General features: G+C 45.8%; 1 protein-coding gene across 4 annotated transcripts in view; it reads right to left on the bottom strand.

The window, feature by feature from the left end:
- LOC133347204 (protein enabled homolog) overlaps positions 1-12,506 on the bottom strand; it is a 28,864-nt gene extending 16,358 nt beyond the window's left edge. For 2 of the 4 annotated variants that reach the window (XM_061559285.1, XM_061559288.1), the window contains exons 1-3: positions 12,247-12,506; positions 10,116-10,240; positions 1,004-1,196 (exon numbers count right to left, since the gene is read on the bottom strand). In XM_061559285.1, coding sequence (XP_061415269.1) covers positions 1,004-1,196; positions 10,116-10,120 — 198 coding nt within the window. In that variant the 5' untranslated portion in view covers positions 10,121-10,240; positions 12,247-12,506. Of the gene's footprint in view, positions 1-1,003; positions 1,197-10,115; positions 10,241-10,548; positions 10,805-12,246 lie in introns of those variants that run through there. The other 2 variants (XM_061559286.1, XM_061559287.1) reach the window with 2 other exon arrangements.
- Between the last annotated feature and the right edge of the window lie 1,262 nt (positions 12,507-13,768).

The following is a 13,768-nucleotide window of genomic DNA, read 5'->3' as shown; positions in this document are numbered from 1 at the left end:
GCCACAACGCAAGCAGCCGTCCTCAGATGAAGACCATTCAGACGCTGTCTCCCCGACAGACCTGGTCTTCACCTGAGGACGGCTGCTTGCGTTGTGGCCGAAACGTCGTGAGAATTATTTTATTATGTTTTATTTTTATTATTTTATTATTTCCCTTCTACGTGACTTTACCGAAAGAACCAAGAAGATGACATGGACATGTGGGGCAAGCGGCAACTCAACCCATACAGGGCCAATAGTGCCACAGTCTTGAGGCCCAAATCGTTCATGGGCCCTGGGAATGAAAATACGAGTCCGAGTTTGCATGAGTCTGACTGTTACAATGTTTTCTCTTATAACGTTCTAAATGCTGCGTTTTTATTTGTATCACCGGACCAAGTTTACCGTTACGATGTATTCATATCTGACCCAAATTTCCCTTGAAAAAGAGACTTTTAGTCCCAAGAGGCTCTTGGCTCGTAATGAAGGAATTGTATTAACGCATTTTGAGCCTGGAAAATGTGCACTATTGTGAAGTCCTCACTTAATAACCATAAAAAATACAGTACATTATTTTAAACCCAGCGATTAAGAAAAGTTATTTTTCAAGTAAGACTGGCAGAAAAATGGAAAGCTACCTCCATATAATAACTAAATCCACGTTGCACGATCCAACAAAATTAATGAAACCGCACCAATCAAAAGTGGAGAGGCATCTAAAACTGGAAATCCATTCAAAATAAAGAATCTGTAGCAAACATCACAAATAATAAACAACTTTGAGAAAACGCACAGTTACACCGACACTTTGTCACTTCCCACCCTCCTCCGCCACGCTCCACCCTTCCTCCTCCTCCACGCTCGTCCTTTCTCCACCGCCAGGCTCTACCACCCGCCACCCTTCCTCCTCCGTCACACTCCAGCACCCTTCCTCCGCCACGCTCCATCACCCTTCCTCCTCCGCCACGCTCCATCACCCTTCCCAGTCGCAGGGCATGTGCAATCGTGACATCATGCAACTCACCTGGTGGTCCTGGATTTTGCGCCCGACGACGCGGAAGGTGTTGTTGCCCGTGTGGTGGTAGATGTGCACACGGCTGAATCCCAGCGAGCCTCCCGACGGCACCCACTTCTTGTTGGTGTCGTCGTAGATCATGACGGAGGCACGGGCCTGGCAGATACTCTGCTCGCTGCTTGGGGGGGAATGGGCAGAACCGCTGGGGTTTGAAAGACAGGGACCCCCCGCACCCGTGTCAGCTTTTGGCACTTGGGACAACAAACGCAACTACAAATTCCAGCACGACGCCTGAAGTTTAATGCTCCCCCCCCCCCATATCCACACATAGGAGGTAAAACCAGCCCTGTAGGATTGTAGGGGGCTCTAAGATGAGCCACCCTTTGTCGAAGGTTCAGCAACTCTGATAAGCACGGTTGGCTACGTGCGGTACAAATTAAGCTTGACATACTTACATACAACCGCTATTTTAAATTCCTGGAGTCAAGTAAAAATAAATGTTGTACAAAATTTAAAACACGTGGTAGTTTTTTTTAAATGATCTTTCTTTGTCTATATTGGGGATAGAGCCAGAGCAGAATGCACGATAGACTGAAGCAGATCGTATCGTTATATGTTATGCTTAGGGTTCAACATGTGTCAAGTTTGTGTAACTTGTGTTGCACTCCCACCCCCTAACTTGTTGTATGCCTCCCCATTTCAACTAAAAAGTCTACAGGCCTGGGTCAAACCAATAAACATACCATGCAATTTCACGTAGAGTACTTGTACAGTATTTAAATGGTCACAGTAAAATAAACGTGTACATGTACAGCTCTGTTGTCAATCCACTGCTGGATGAGGGCCTCCCCATGGGTCGTGAGGAGTATTTGGTCATACTTCACCATGTTGGGTCAGTGCGACTTGGTCAAGGCAGCGAGCACAGATGTGGGAACATAGATGTCAAGTACAGTATAACAATAGATGTATATGCACTGCCCTCTGCTGCCGAGCACGTCGTAACTTAAATACGATTATCTTCTTGGTTCTTTCGGTAAAGTCACGTAGAAGGGAAGTAATAAAATAATAAAAATAATAAATAATAATTGTATTACTTCCCTTCTACGTGACTTTACCGAAAGAACCAAGAAGATGAATCCCTGCAGTCACGAAAGCTTTAAATCGAAAATTAAATACGATTACTTTGAGAAAAATCAGTGTTCCCATTATTCATGAATGCTCATTATTCATTAATCATGAGAAGCATCACTGAAGCTTCAGATGATTTCCCCCGAAGGGTCCCAATAGGATATTTGACCCCATACAGCACAATACTTATGCCAATTAATACAAGAAAGAACTCCTCTAATCCACGGCACTATTACCCATGTCTCCTATTATCAGTGGAGGCTATAGAAAACCTATCTTTGGCCCTAATTGTTACTATTATGCGCGATTTTTACCTATAATGCATAGCAATCTTGCTTACCGATGCTCATGATCTTTTCATGGACAACAGGAGATACGCGGCAATAACAAGAGATACGCGGCAAAGAAAGGGAAACAAACAGATACAGAGAATCACAGAGATAGACACACAAAAAGGAGACAGAAAGACACGAAGACGCCATTACTATTATCTGTGATTTTTTTTCACAAACAAGAGAAGTCGTCTGGCAAATTAATCTTATAGAAAGTATCCTATTATCCGTGGGTTTTCCATAATTTAGAATTAACCACAATACTTGTGGTCAGAATGCAAATCAAAAACACACTCTGACAATATATGCATTGTCTTTGAAACTGATTGGTATTGTGGTTAATGCAGACATGGTTCCTTGTAAAAGGTTTCAGTTTGGTGTTTTAACATCTTAACACAGCTGTTTTGTTGCCAGAAAAAAGGGGAAAACCTATTCTCATATTTTGGTACTGGCAAAGGAGGTCCCATGATGTAGATGTTCCATAATTATTAGCCTACGGATAGGAGGTGTAAACTTATGGATATCACCACGGATCAGTGTTCTCCTGTGCAAGCATGACGCCTCTGCACATGATGATTATTGATTGTGCTTCATTTGGAAATGGGCATAAATAGATGACCACTCCTGCCTCCAAGACCCATGGGTAGTCTCAGTTTCCATATTTATCACAATCGTTAGTACAGCGATACTTGTGTGCAGGCTACATGCGTTCGCAATTGTTTGCCCGAGGAGAGGTCAGAATGTTTAGACAATTAATCATTTAATAAATAACAATCACACAGACCTAATACCAGACTTATTTTTCAGATTATTAATAAACATGACCAACTTATAAATAAATCCCAATATAAACTGAATCGGTACGTACTCTGAATATCCCTTTATAAACGTTGACAGGCCTCTATACATGCATTATTGCACATACGTACAGAATAAATTCATATATAATTAACTACTCCCAAAATGAAAAATTGTTTGCAAGGGCTACAAATCGAAAGTTGTAAGTTATTTGAAGAATTTTCAGTAACGATTTTCATTAATTCATCTATTAATACATGACTGCATCTAATATTTATTCTGGTAGATATATAGTAATACATATTTTTCAAATTCTAATTCAAGTGTGTTATCAGAATCATTGAGTGTCAATTCATAACTCTCAGAGCAAGCAGCATGTCAAAAGAGATCAACACTGCTTATGGGATTCCCTTTATGTGACCTCTAACTCAGACGAGGATTGCTACTGCTCTCTCTCTCACGCACATTGCGAGAGGGGTGTGCATCACGTGGCCGTAGCACTTCATTCTTTTTTTTTTATATTCCCAAAGATGAATTTTCTTTAAAAAAAATAAGTAACAGTTTTAATATTCTTGGTTCTTTCGGTAAAGTCATGAAGATGGGAAACGATAAAATAATAAAAATATAAAACAATCAAAAACACAGCAAGAACATTTTCTTGCTGTGTTTTTCACATCTGATGATGATTGCTTTGTGTTGCAGTCGAAACGTCGTGAGAATTTAATTGTTTTATTTTATTATTTTCCTTCTACGTGACTTTACCGAAAGAACCGAGATTATGAATCCCTGCAGTCACGAAAGCTTTAAAACAATTTCAATGTAATACTGTACATTTGTTTTTAAATGCAGTCATTGTGTCACGGATGAGACCAACAACTCACTAACAGTTGGGAACCTGATTTAATCACAGGCCGCTCAAACCCAGGATCTCAGAGCATCACGATGCTGGTGGTGCCAGCCCAAGTGCTCCGATCCTGAAGAAACCCAACCACCTCAGGGGTGTCCAGTTTGTCTGAGAGTATACTTTCACGCAAAAAAATATATAGTATATACAGTACGACACACGAGAGAGATATGAAAGTGACGAGCGTTCTAGTCAACGCGTTTTTCTTGCGCGTTTTAATGTTCAACTCGTGTAGCCTTCAGCAAGGGTTATTATTTACATTGCGTGCACAATTTCAAAACATTTGTTTTGCATTTACGCCGATACGGTTTATGAATATTAACGAACACAACAAGAATGCGTGCCTCCACGTTCCAAACTTTTGGGGGGTCTAATAGTACTGAAAAGTCACTGGAGGCAACACTTGTGGGAGCATATACCCCCCCAGATTGGAAGCCAAAACTTCTGGGAGTATAAACTAAACTGTGTCTGCCAGACCAGCAATCCTTGATCCACAGAAAAATTAGTATGCATTGCTTTTTCCTCATTACTCCCACATTGGACATGTCCAAAATAAACACAAGTATGATTCACAGCCTTTCTTACAAATCGCTAAACGCTGTTCCGTGGTCACACATGGATGATGTGGGCGCTTTAAGAAATGTGCTTCTGGGTTATTTTGTTCCACACGCAGGCGAGAGGGAAGTTGATTGAGAAGCATGGCATATTAGGGTCAATGTCGTTTATTTATTTATTAAATATGTTGAATTCTTATTTGAACCACTTTCCAACCCCAATCCCCATTGTCATTCATCACTCTACCCACATCAAACCACAACGCTTACGATATTTACGGGATTACATTGACACTTTCGAACAACTTGGCGAGGACAAAGTGACGGGAGCAAATTTGGGGCAAACGCCTTCTACGTCAATTAACTGCACAGCGACACACCTCAAGCGAGTCGTCTGGAATGTGGTGGCCAACTCCTGTTACCAGACACCACATGTACAACATCTACCAAAGCCTAAGCAGCCAACTGAAAAGTCCATAACCATCAACTCCATCCCAACCCTGACCTCCCCCAAGCCATCGCAACTCAGGAAAAAAGCATTCCACAAGAAATAATATTGACACTAACTGCATGTCACAAGAGAAGGAAGGGCACTGCCAAACACAAAACAACTTTTAATGGTTTTGCCAACACGCTTAACAGTGTCCTAACAGATGCTCGACACTAAATTGTTAAGATAATAAATCATTAAATTAACAAATATATTAATCGCCAATGTCCTTACAACTCCAAGGGAGCAAACAGTACCGTGGCCACCTTTTTTTATACAATTAATTCACAACCCCATGGCAAATTTTGCCACGGGGCATCACAGGGTTTTAAGAGGTCGCTGGGGCAGCTAAAATAGACGCGCCAAAGAACTGTCGTCAGCTGCTGTGGGGCAGAGATATTTTTACAGGGATGTGTCACATTTTCGCAGGGTTAGCTACCTAACCATGGTATGGTCACTGCAGCACATGCCACCACCACGACCACACAAAAAAAGAAGCACTAAAAACCGTACCACGTCCTTGGCCCCATTTCATGAGGCCGTTCCCAAAAGTGTAAAGGGCCCTATGTCAATGGCCTGAGAGGCGAAGCTTCCTCAATATCCTTGTCCTGCACGAAGAAACACTTTTCCTCCTCACTGGGTCCTTCCCACCAAAATGCACTCGTGCTTTTCAGGGTAATTAAACGTGCCCCACGATGTTCATGAAGAGGTCTTTCTTATAACACTTGATAACAAAGCTGCATTTATTTTACAGTATACATGTTGCCGATGAGCTACATTAACCGGTCCGAAAATCAGTCCAGAGTTTACTAAACAAATACTGCCGAAACATTTTTGGGTTTTAAGACTGATACAGCGATGCATTTAAATTTTGCTTTACATCGTTTTTTTAATGTGGTGGAACACACCGTCTCCTTATTACTTTATTACGACAGTATTGACTGGTGCGAGAATCATAGCTGTCAACTCCTTATCAGTGCCCACCTTATTACAGTCCAATTCAGACCTTATTGGTCACCCCGTGCCCTTACAAATCTCAATGTTCATCCCACAAAGTCTCATCACAAGGGAGGAGCACAAACAAATAGACAAAAACATTTGCCCGTATTGGAACGGCTGTACGCCCTATGGACCTGAAAACTCAATTTCCCTGTACAAGAATATGAGTAAAGAGTATGGGTTGACAGATATGGAGACTGGTAGAAGGATCATGATTTTTTTGAGCATCTTAAACTGCAGTTGTACAATTTACCACAGAGCAACGTGTTCTTCGAAAAATGTGCTATATTTGGACACTGAAATGAGCAAATGCCTCAAGAATGCACAAGGCGATTGATTAAATTAGACCACCACTTGGGTCCACTCGGGTCCACCGGCTGGTCAAAAACTATGCCCCACTATCCCGATTTGTAAGCGGCTCGTTGCAATTGTGTGCCGTTTCCCTGCTGGCCATGGCTATATGTAGACATACAGTGGAGTATTTTTGTACTTGCCATTTTACTGTCCCTTTAGTGCCCTCTGCAATTGCACGCCTTTCATCTCTCCCTCCTGGGTAGGCCAACCTTCTTGTGTAAATAGTAAATACACACCGTGCATTGCAAGTGAGCACCCGTGGTGCTTGTGCTGGGCTCGCGAAAACATTGCCCGGGGCACCATCGCTCACACACCTTGCTAATTGTTTAACGCGCTCAGATTTGCAGATGATTGCCAAGTCCAACTAACAAAGCAGTCCAAGTATTTTGCTACGGAATTGTCAATGGGTTTCATTTTTGTGCTTGTTTATTGCTGGAAAGGATCGCCAAGTCTCACATTTTTCACGTGCGAGTCCTGCAAGGTTTTCGAAGTAGTGGGTAACGTTGCCATGTGCCAAGGCCATAATTATAATATAATTTGGGGGGGGGACATCCCCCCCCAATATTCAAATATGCTCAAAATGCTCCCCCCCCCAATATATTGCTATAAAAATATTTCTGTTTGTATGATTGTTGTTATGGTTGTACTTTATTAATCCATAATCTCTGCCATTACATACAATGAAACAAGAAAAGATAAAACAGAGCAATGTAATACAATACACTATTAGACATTATTGTAAAAATAAATAAAAAGTCCACCCTATGTGTTAATGCATTTTTTAAGATTTTAGGCAGGAAATTCGTTTTCAAATTTAGATTTATTTTTCTGGGGGGGGGGGGGGACCCCCCAAACCCCCTGGAAGATTTGCTCCCCCCCAATGTTGACTCCATGGCTACGGCCTTGCCATGTGCAATCCCAATTGAGTAATTTGCAGATGAATTTTCAACATTCTGATGTTTGGCTAAGACTAGTTAGTGTACTTAGGGGATTTTAGTTTCTGCTCTGGGAGGAAATCAGAGTGCCACGGAGGAGACCCACGTAGAACAGGGGGAGAAGTTGAGAACATACCAAGTCCAACACAGCAAGGCAGCTGTGTAGCAGAGGTCGCAAACGGGTTTTGATTCCTTACCCGTACCTGTACCCGGCCGCACTAGGGTCGCAAACGGGTACCCGTACCCGTACCTGGCCGTACCCTACCCGTACCCGGCCGGGTACGGATAGGGTACAGGTATCAGGTACCTGATTGCGACCTCTGGGATGAAGCCATGTTGCAGGCGCGGGTGGGTTGATTCTAGGAACTTGAATTGTGAGAAGAGACAAGACGTTGGGAAATGAGTGACAAACAGTTACTCACCAGTGACTCACGGTCTACCCGTACCCGTACCCGGCCGCACCAGGGTCGCAAACGGGTACCCGTACCCGGCCGGGTACGGCTAGCCGGGTATCGGGTAGGGTACGGGTATCGGGTACCCGGTTGCGACCTCTGCTGTGTAGAGGAATCTAACCCAAGCCCCTTCCTCCACCCACAATCATTTTGCCCCTTGTTGACTTGCAGTGCAGCACTTCAATTAAATGTACGGTCACAAAATGGGTTACGTGGCCATACCTTACTACTCTGATCAGTACAGTAAAATGTCTTAATCGTACGCAGTATTCCGTATTGTAACTCTGTGCTGTGAAGCCATTTGAAATGTCCACATTTAATAATTCGTTAACGAGCTTGTATCGAATTTGATTTACAGTGTCCATGCTTACAGTACATGCGAGCTCCATGCTGCAGTAAAGCTGCACTGTATAATGAACACACATGGGGGAATCTTTAATCCACAAACACACGTACTGCTCTCCCATCAACACAGTACACCAAGCGTGTGTCCCACACGTGCGTATTCAGTGATGCCACTACAGCACACACTTTATATACTGCACACTAACAGTGTATACTGGCCATTAGTATATAGCTATATATAATGTCCTATTCACATGCAAACAATGCGTCTATGCGTGTATGTATGTATGCAGCACATGGCATGTTACATACACATCGTTGACAGATTCACATGGTATATATGCACTAATTTTTCTACGCTTTTCCAATTTTACTGCACCGTATTAACGTAGTCTCTATACGTCGACGGTACTCTGCCGTGTTATGCAACACATACATCTGCGTCTGTCAATGCAGAATTGTGCTTCCAGAACGTATGGACGAGGGACAGGTCTCGATAATATGAATACGTGAAGGACCCCTGGGCTCCACTTGCACATGTGCACACACGCGCAGGAAGGAGCATGCACCCAAGTATGTCGTATTCAAGCACACCACAGAGTTCGTGCACACAAGCAGTGTGTGGGTGTGTGGGGGTAATGTGATATTATACTACCCGTGCACACCTACAGGAAATCGTGTGTGCACTGGGTATGCACTATGCAATGCATCCCGTATCATGCAGTGAAGGTGGCTATGAAATGCACTGTTCACGATATTTGATGCACAGTAATTGCGTATCCATTCACGAACATGTGTATATTAAGTAAACACAGTAGGCATGTATTCGTGGATGAACATGTCTATATAGAAACGTGTCCATGTAGCCCAGTATGTGTATGTAGAACAGGGGTGGGTGTACACGTGCAGTACATGCACTGTGTGTTTAGAGTGTCCCGGGTCCGGAATGCATCAATCCGTAACGATTCGTGTATATTAATGCAGAATTAACTGTTCTAGGCGAGCACGAATCATCCCTTGTACCCACATGTGTTACGCATGTCACATCATCACATGTGTGTCGATGGTAAGTGGCTATGTATATAGCCAAGACACACGTGTACACGGCGCATTCCGAATGTTCAGCATCTGTAGAGAGTCACGCAGAACCGTGCGACGACGAGCCCATGGTCCGTGTGTGTGTCAATGTACATGTAACGTGTCCCTGCGTGTATTATGTTGTATGTTGTGTGTTGCATGTGGTATGTTGCATGTTGTATGTTGCATGTGGTGTGATGTATTTTGCATGTGGTATGTTGTATGTTGCATGTGGTATGTTGCATGTTGCACGTAGCATGTTGTATGTTGCATGTGGTATGTTGTATGTTGCATGTGGTATGTTGCATGTGGTATGTTGTATGTTGCATGTGGTATGTTGCATGTGGTATGTTGTATGTGGTATGTTGTATGTTGCATGTGGTATGTTGCATGTGGTATGTTGCATGTTGTATGTGGTATGTTGCATTTTGTATGTTGCATGTGGTACGTTGCATGTGGTATGTTGCATGTTGTGGTATGCTGCGTGTTGTATGTTGCATGTTGTATGTTGCATGTGGTATGTTACATGTGGTATGTTGCACGTTGTATGTTGCATGTGGTATGTTGCATGTGGTATGTTGCATGTTGCATGTGGTATGTTGCATGTTGTATGTGGCATGTTGCATGTGGCATGTTGTATGTTGCATGTTGTATGTTGTATGTGGCGTGTTGCATGTTGCATGTGGTATGTTGCATGTTGTATGTTGCATGTGGAGTGTTTGTGTGGGCGAATGTCCCGGGTCTGGACCGCACCTCATGGCTGCTGCTGCTGCTCGCCGCCGCCTCCTCCTCCGCTCTTCTTGCTCGGGACACCGGCTCGGATTTGACCGCAAATTATTATTTTTCTTTCCTTCTTAAATCACAGAGTAATCCACGATCTAGCGAGGGGGACGGGGGGATTGGGGATTGGGAAGAGAGGGGATTGGAGATGATGATGAGGTTGGACAAGGTCCGTGGTGGTGGTGGTGGTGATGTTGGTGTTCGTGGCTTTTTACAATGGCAGACGCACGTTTTTTTGTAACACGTTCACATATCTACTACGTTTCTTACAACAATAAAAAGACGGCTTTAACAACAGGGAGACGGGATAAAACGCGCACACGCCTCGTGTAGAAGCAGCAGCAGCGGCGGCGGCAGCAGCAGCAATCGCACGAACAAATAAATTAATCCGAAACAAACGATTCACATTTAGGGGATGAGAAGAAGCGATTGCGAATCCAAGTGAATGAAGGTGAATAAGGCAGCGGCACGAGAAAGGAGGACCCCGCACTTAGTGAGATGGACAGAGGGAGACGGGACACGACGCCGAGATGACACGAGAGAGAATCCCGGGGAGGGGAGAGGGCAGAGATGGGGAGATAGAGGCGAGGGTGGTGGTGGGTGGTGGTGATGAGTGAGTGGTGGTTGGTGGGGAGTGAGTGGTGAGTGGTTGGTGGAGAGTAGTGGTGAGTGGTTGGTGGTGGTGAGTGGTGGTGGGTGGTGTTGAGTGATGGGGAGTGTGGGTGGTGAGTGTTATGGGTGGTGGTTGGTGTGAGTGGTGGTTGGTGTGAGTGGTGGTGGTGATGAGTGAGTGGTGGTGGTTAGTGGGGAGTAGTGGTGAGTGGTGGTGGGTGGTGTTGAGTGATGAGTGGTGGTGGTGGTGAGTGTGGGTGGTGAGTGGTGTGGGTGGTGGTGGTGAGTGGTGGTGGTGGTTATGAATGAGTGGTGGTGGTTGGTGGGGAGTAGTGGTGAGTGGTTGGTGGTGGTCAGTGGTGGTGGGTGGTGTTGAGTGATGAGTGGTGGTGGTGGTGGTGAGTGTGGGTGGTGAGTGGTGTGGGTGGTGGTTGGTGTGAGTGGTGGTGGTTGGTGGGGAGTAGTGGTGAGTGGTTGGTGGTGGTGAGTGGTGGTGGGTGGTGCTGAGTGATGAGTGGTGCTGAGTGGTGGTGGTGGTGAGTGTGGGTGGTGAGTGGTGTGGGTGGTGGTTTGTGTGAGTGGTGGTGGTGGTGATGAGTGAGTGGTGGTGGTTGGTTTGGGTGGTGAGTGGTTGGTGGTGGTGAGTGGTGGTGGGTGGTGTTGAGTGATGAGTGTGGGTGGTGAGTGTGGGTGGTGAGTGGTGTGGGTGGTGAGTGGTGTGGGTGGTGGTGGTGATGAGTGAGTGGTGGTGGTTGGTGGGGAGTAGTGGTGAGTGGTTGGTGGTGGTTGGTGGTGTTGGGTGGTTGGTGGTGGTGAGTGTGGGTGGTGAGTGGGGTGGGTGGTTGGTGTGAGTGGTGGTTGGTGTGAGTGGTGGTGGTGTGGGTGGTGGTGAGTGAGTGGTGGTGGTGAGTGTGAATGGTGAGTGGTTGGTGGTGGTGAGTGGTAGTGGGTGGTGTTGAGTGGTGGTGGTGTGGGTGGTGGTGAGTGGTGTGTGTGGTGGTGGTGGGTGAGTGGTGGTGGTTGGTGTGTGTGGTCAGTGGTGTGGGTGGTGGTTGTGAGTGGTGGTGGTGAGTGGTGGTGGTGAGTGGGGAGTGGTGGTGGTGTGGGTGGTGGTGAGTGGAATGGGTGGTGGTGGTGGGTGGTGGTTGGTGTGTGTGGCGAGTGGTGCGGGTGGTGGTGGTGAGTGGTGGTGGTGTGGGTGGTGGATGGTGGTGGTGGTGAGTGGTGGTGGTGGTGTGAGTGGTGGATGGTGGTGGTGGTGTGGGTGGTGGTGGTGAGAAGGGGTCGGTTATGGGTGGTGGTGAGTGGTGGTTGGTGTGGGTGGTGGTTAGTGGTGGTGAGTGGTGGTGGTGGGTGGTGGTGGTGAGTAGTGGTGGTGTGGGTGATGGTGGTGGTGGTGAGTGGTGGTGGGTGGTGGTGAGTAGTGGTGGTTTGTGGTGGTGTGGGTGGTGGTGGCGGATGACTCCTCGGTCCGCCTGCACCGCTCGCTCACCCGTCTCGCTGTATCACTCAGAGACGCAGAGACGCGAGAGAGACAGAGGGAGGCAGAGAGAGGGAAGGAGGCGATGTCTTCTCGTCTCTGTCCCCTCCCTGGCCGACGAACAGACGCTGCGGCGGTGTTCGGATGTTGATGGTGGTGCTGGCGGTGCCGTGATGCCAGTGATGGAGACGCGCATCCCGTTACATCTTCTTCATCATCATCACCGCCACCGCCATCATCGCCATCTGCAGCTGTAACGGCCTCCAGACGCCTTAAATAGCTTCCGGTGCTGGAGGGTGGTGCACCCCCCCCCCCCCACACGGGGAGACTATAGACTGGGTCTACATAGACTACAGACTAGTCTACATAGACCACAGACTGGGTCTACATAGACTACAGACTGGGTCTACATAGACTACAGACTAGTCTACATAGACCACAGACTGGGTCTACATAGACTACAGACTGGGTCTACATAGACTATAGACTGGGTCTACATAGACTACAGACTAGTCTACATAGACCACAGACTGGGTCTACATAGACTACAGACTGGGTCTACATAGACTACAGACTAGTCTACATAGACCACAGACTGGGTCTACATAGACTACAGACTGGGTCTACATAGACTACAGACTAGTCTACATAGACCACAGACTGGGTCTACATAGACTATAGACTGGGTCTACATAGACTACAGACTAGTCTACATAGACCACAGACTGGGTCTACATAGACTACAGACTGGGTCTACATAGACTATAGACTGGGTCTACATAGACTACAGACTAGTCTACATAGACCACAGACTGGGTCTACATAGACTACAGACTGGGTCTACATAGACTATAGACTGGGTCTACATAGACTACAGACTAGTCTACATAGACCACAGACTGGGTCTACATAGACTACAGACTGGGTCTACATAGACTATAGACTGGGTCTACATAGACTACAGACTAGTCTACATAGACCACAGACTGGGTCTACATAGACTACAGACTGGGTCTACATAGACTACAGACTAGTCTACATAGACCACAGACTGGGTCTACATAGACTACAGACTGGGTCTACATAGACTACAGACTAGTCTACATAGACCACAGACTGGGTCTACATAGACTATAGACTGGGTCTACATAGACTACAGACTAGTCTACATAGACCACAGACTGGGTCTACATAGACTACAGACTGGGTCTACATAGACTACAGACTAGTCTACATAGACCACAGACTGGGTCTACATAGACTATAGACTGGGTCTACATAGACTACAGACTAGTCTACATAGACCACAGACTGGGTCTACATAGACTACAGACTGGGTCTACATAGACCACAGACTGGGTCTACATAGACTACATACTGGGTCTACATAGACTACATACTGGGTTTACATAGACTACAGGCTGGGTCTACATAGACTACAGGCTGGGTCTACATAGACTACAGGCTGGTCTACATAGACTATAGACTGGGTCAACATAGACTACAGACTGGGTCTATATAGACTACAGACTGG

Source organism: Lethenteron reissneri, chromosome 25 (genome assembly GCF_015708825.2).
Source record: "Lethenteron reissneri isolate LAM-NWPU_2019-01 chromosome 25, ASM1570882v1, whole genome shotgun sequence".
In the NCBI taxonomy this organism is placed as follows: domain Eukaryota; kingdom Metazoa; phylum Chordata; class Hyperoartia; order Petromyzontiformes; family Petromyzontidae; genus Lethenteron; species Lethenteron reissneri.
The sequence above is the reverse complement of the archived record's forward strand: the minus strand, read 5'-3'. Positions and strand labels throughout refer to the sequence as shown.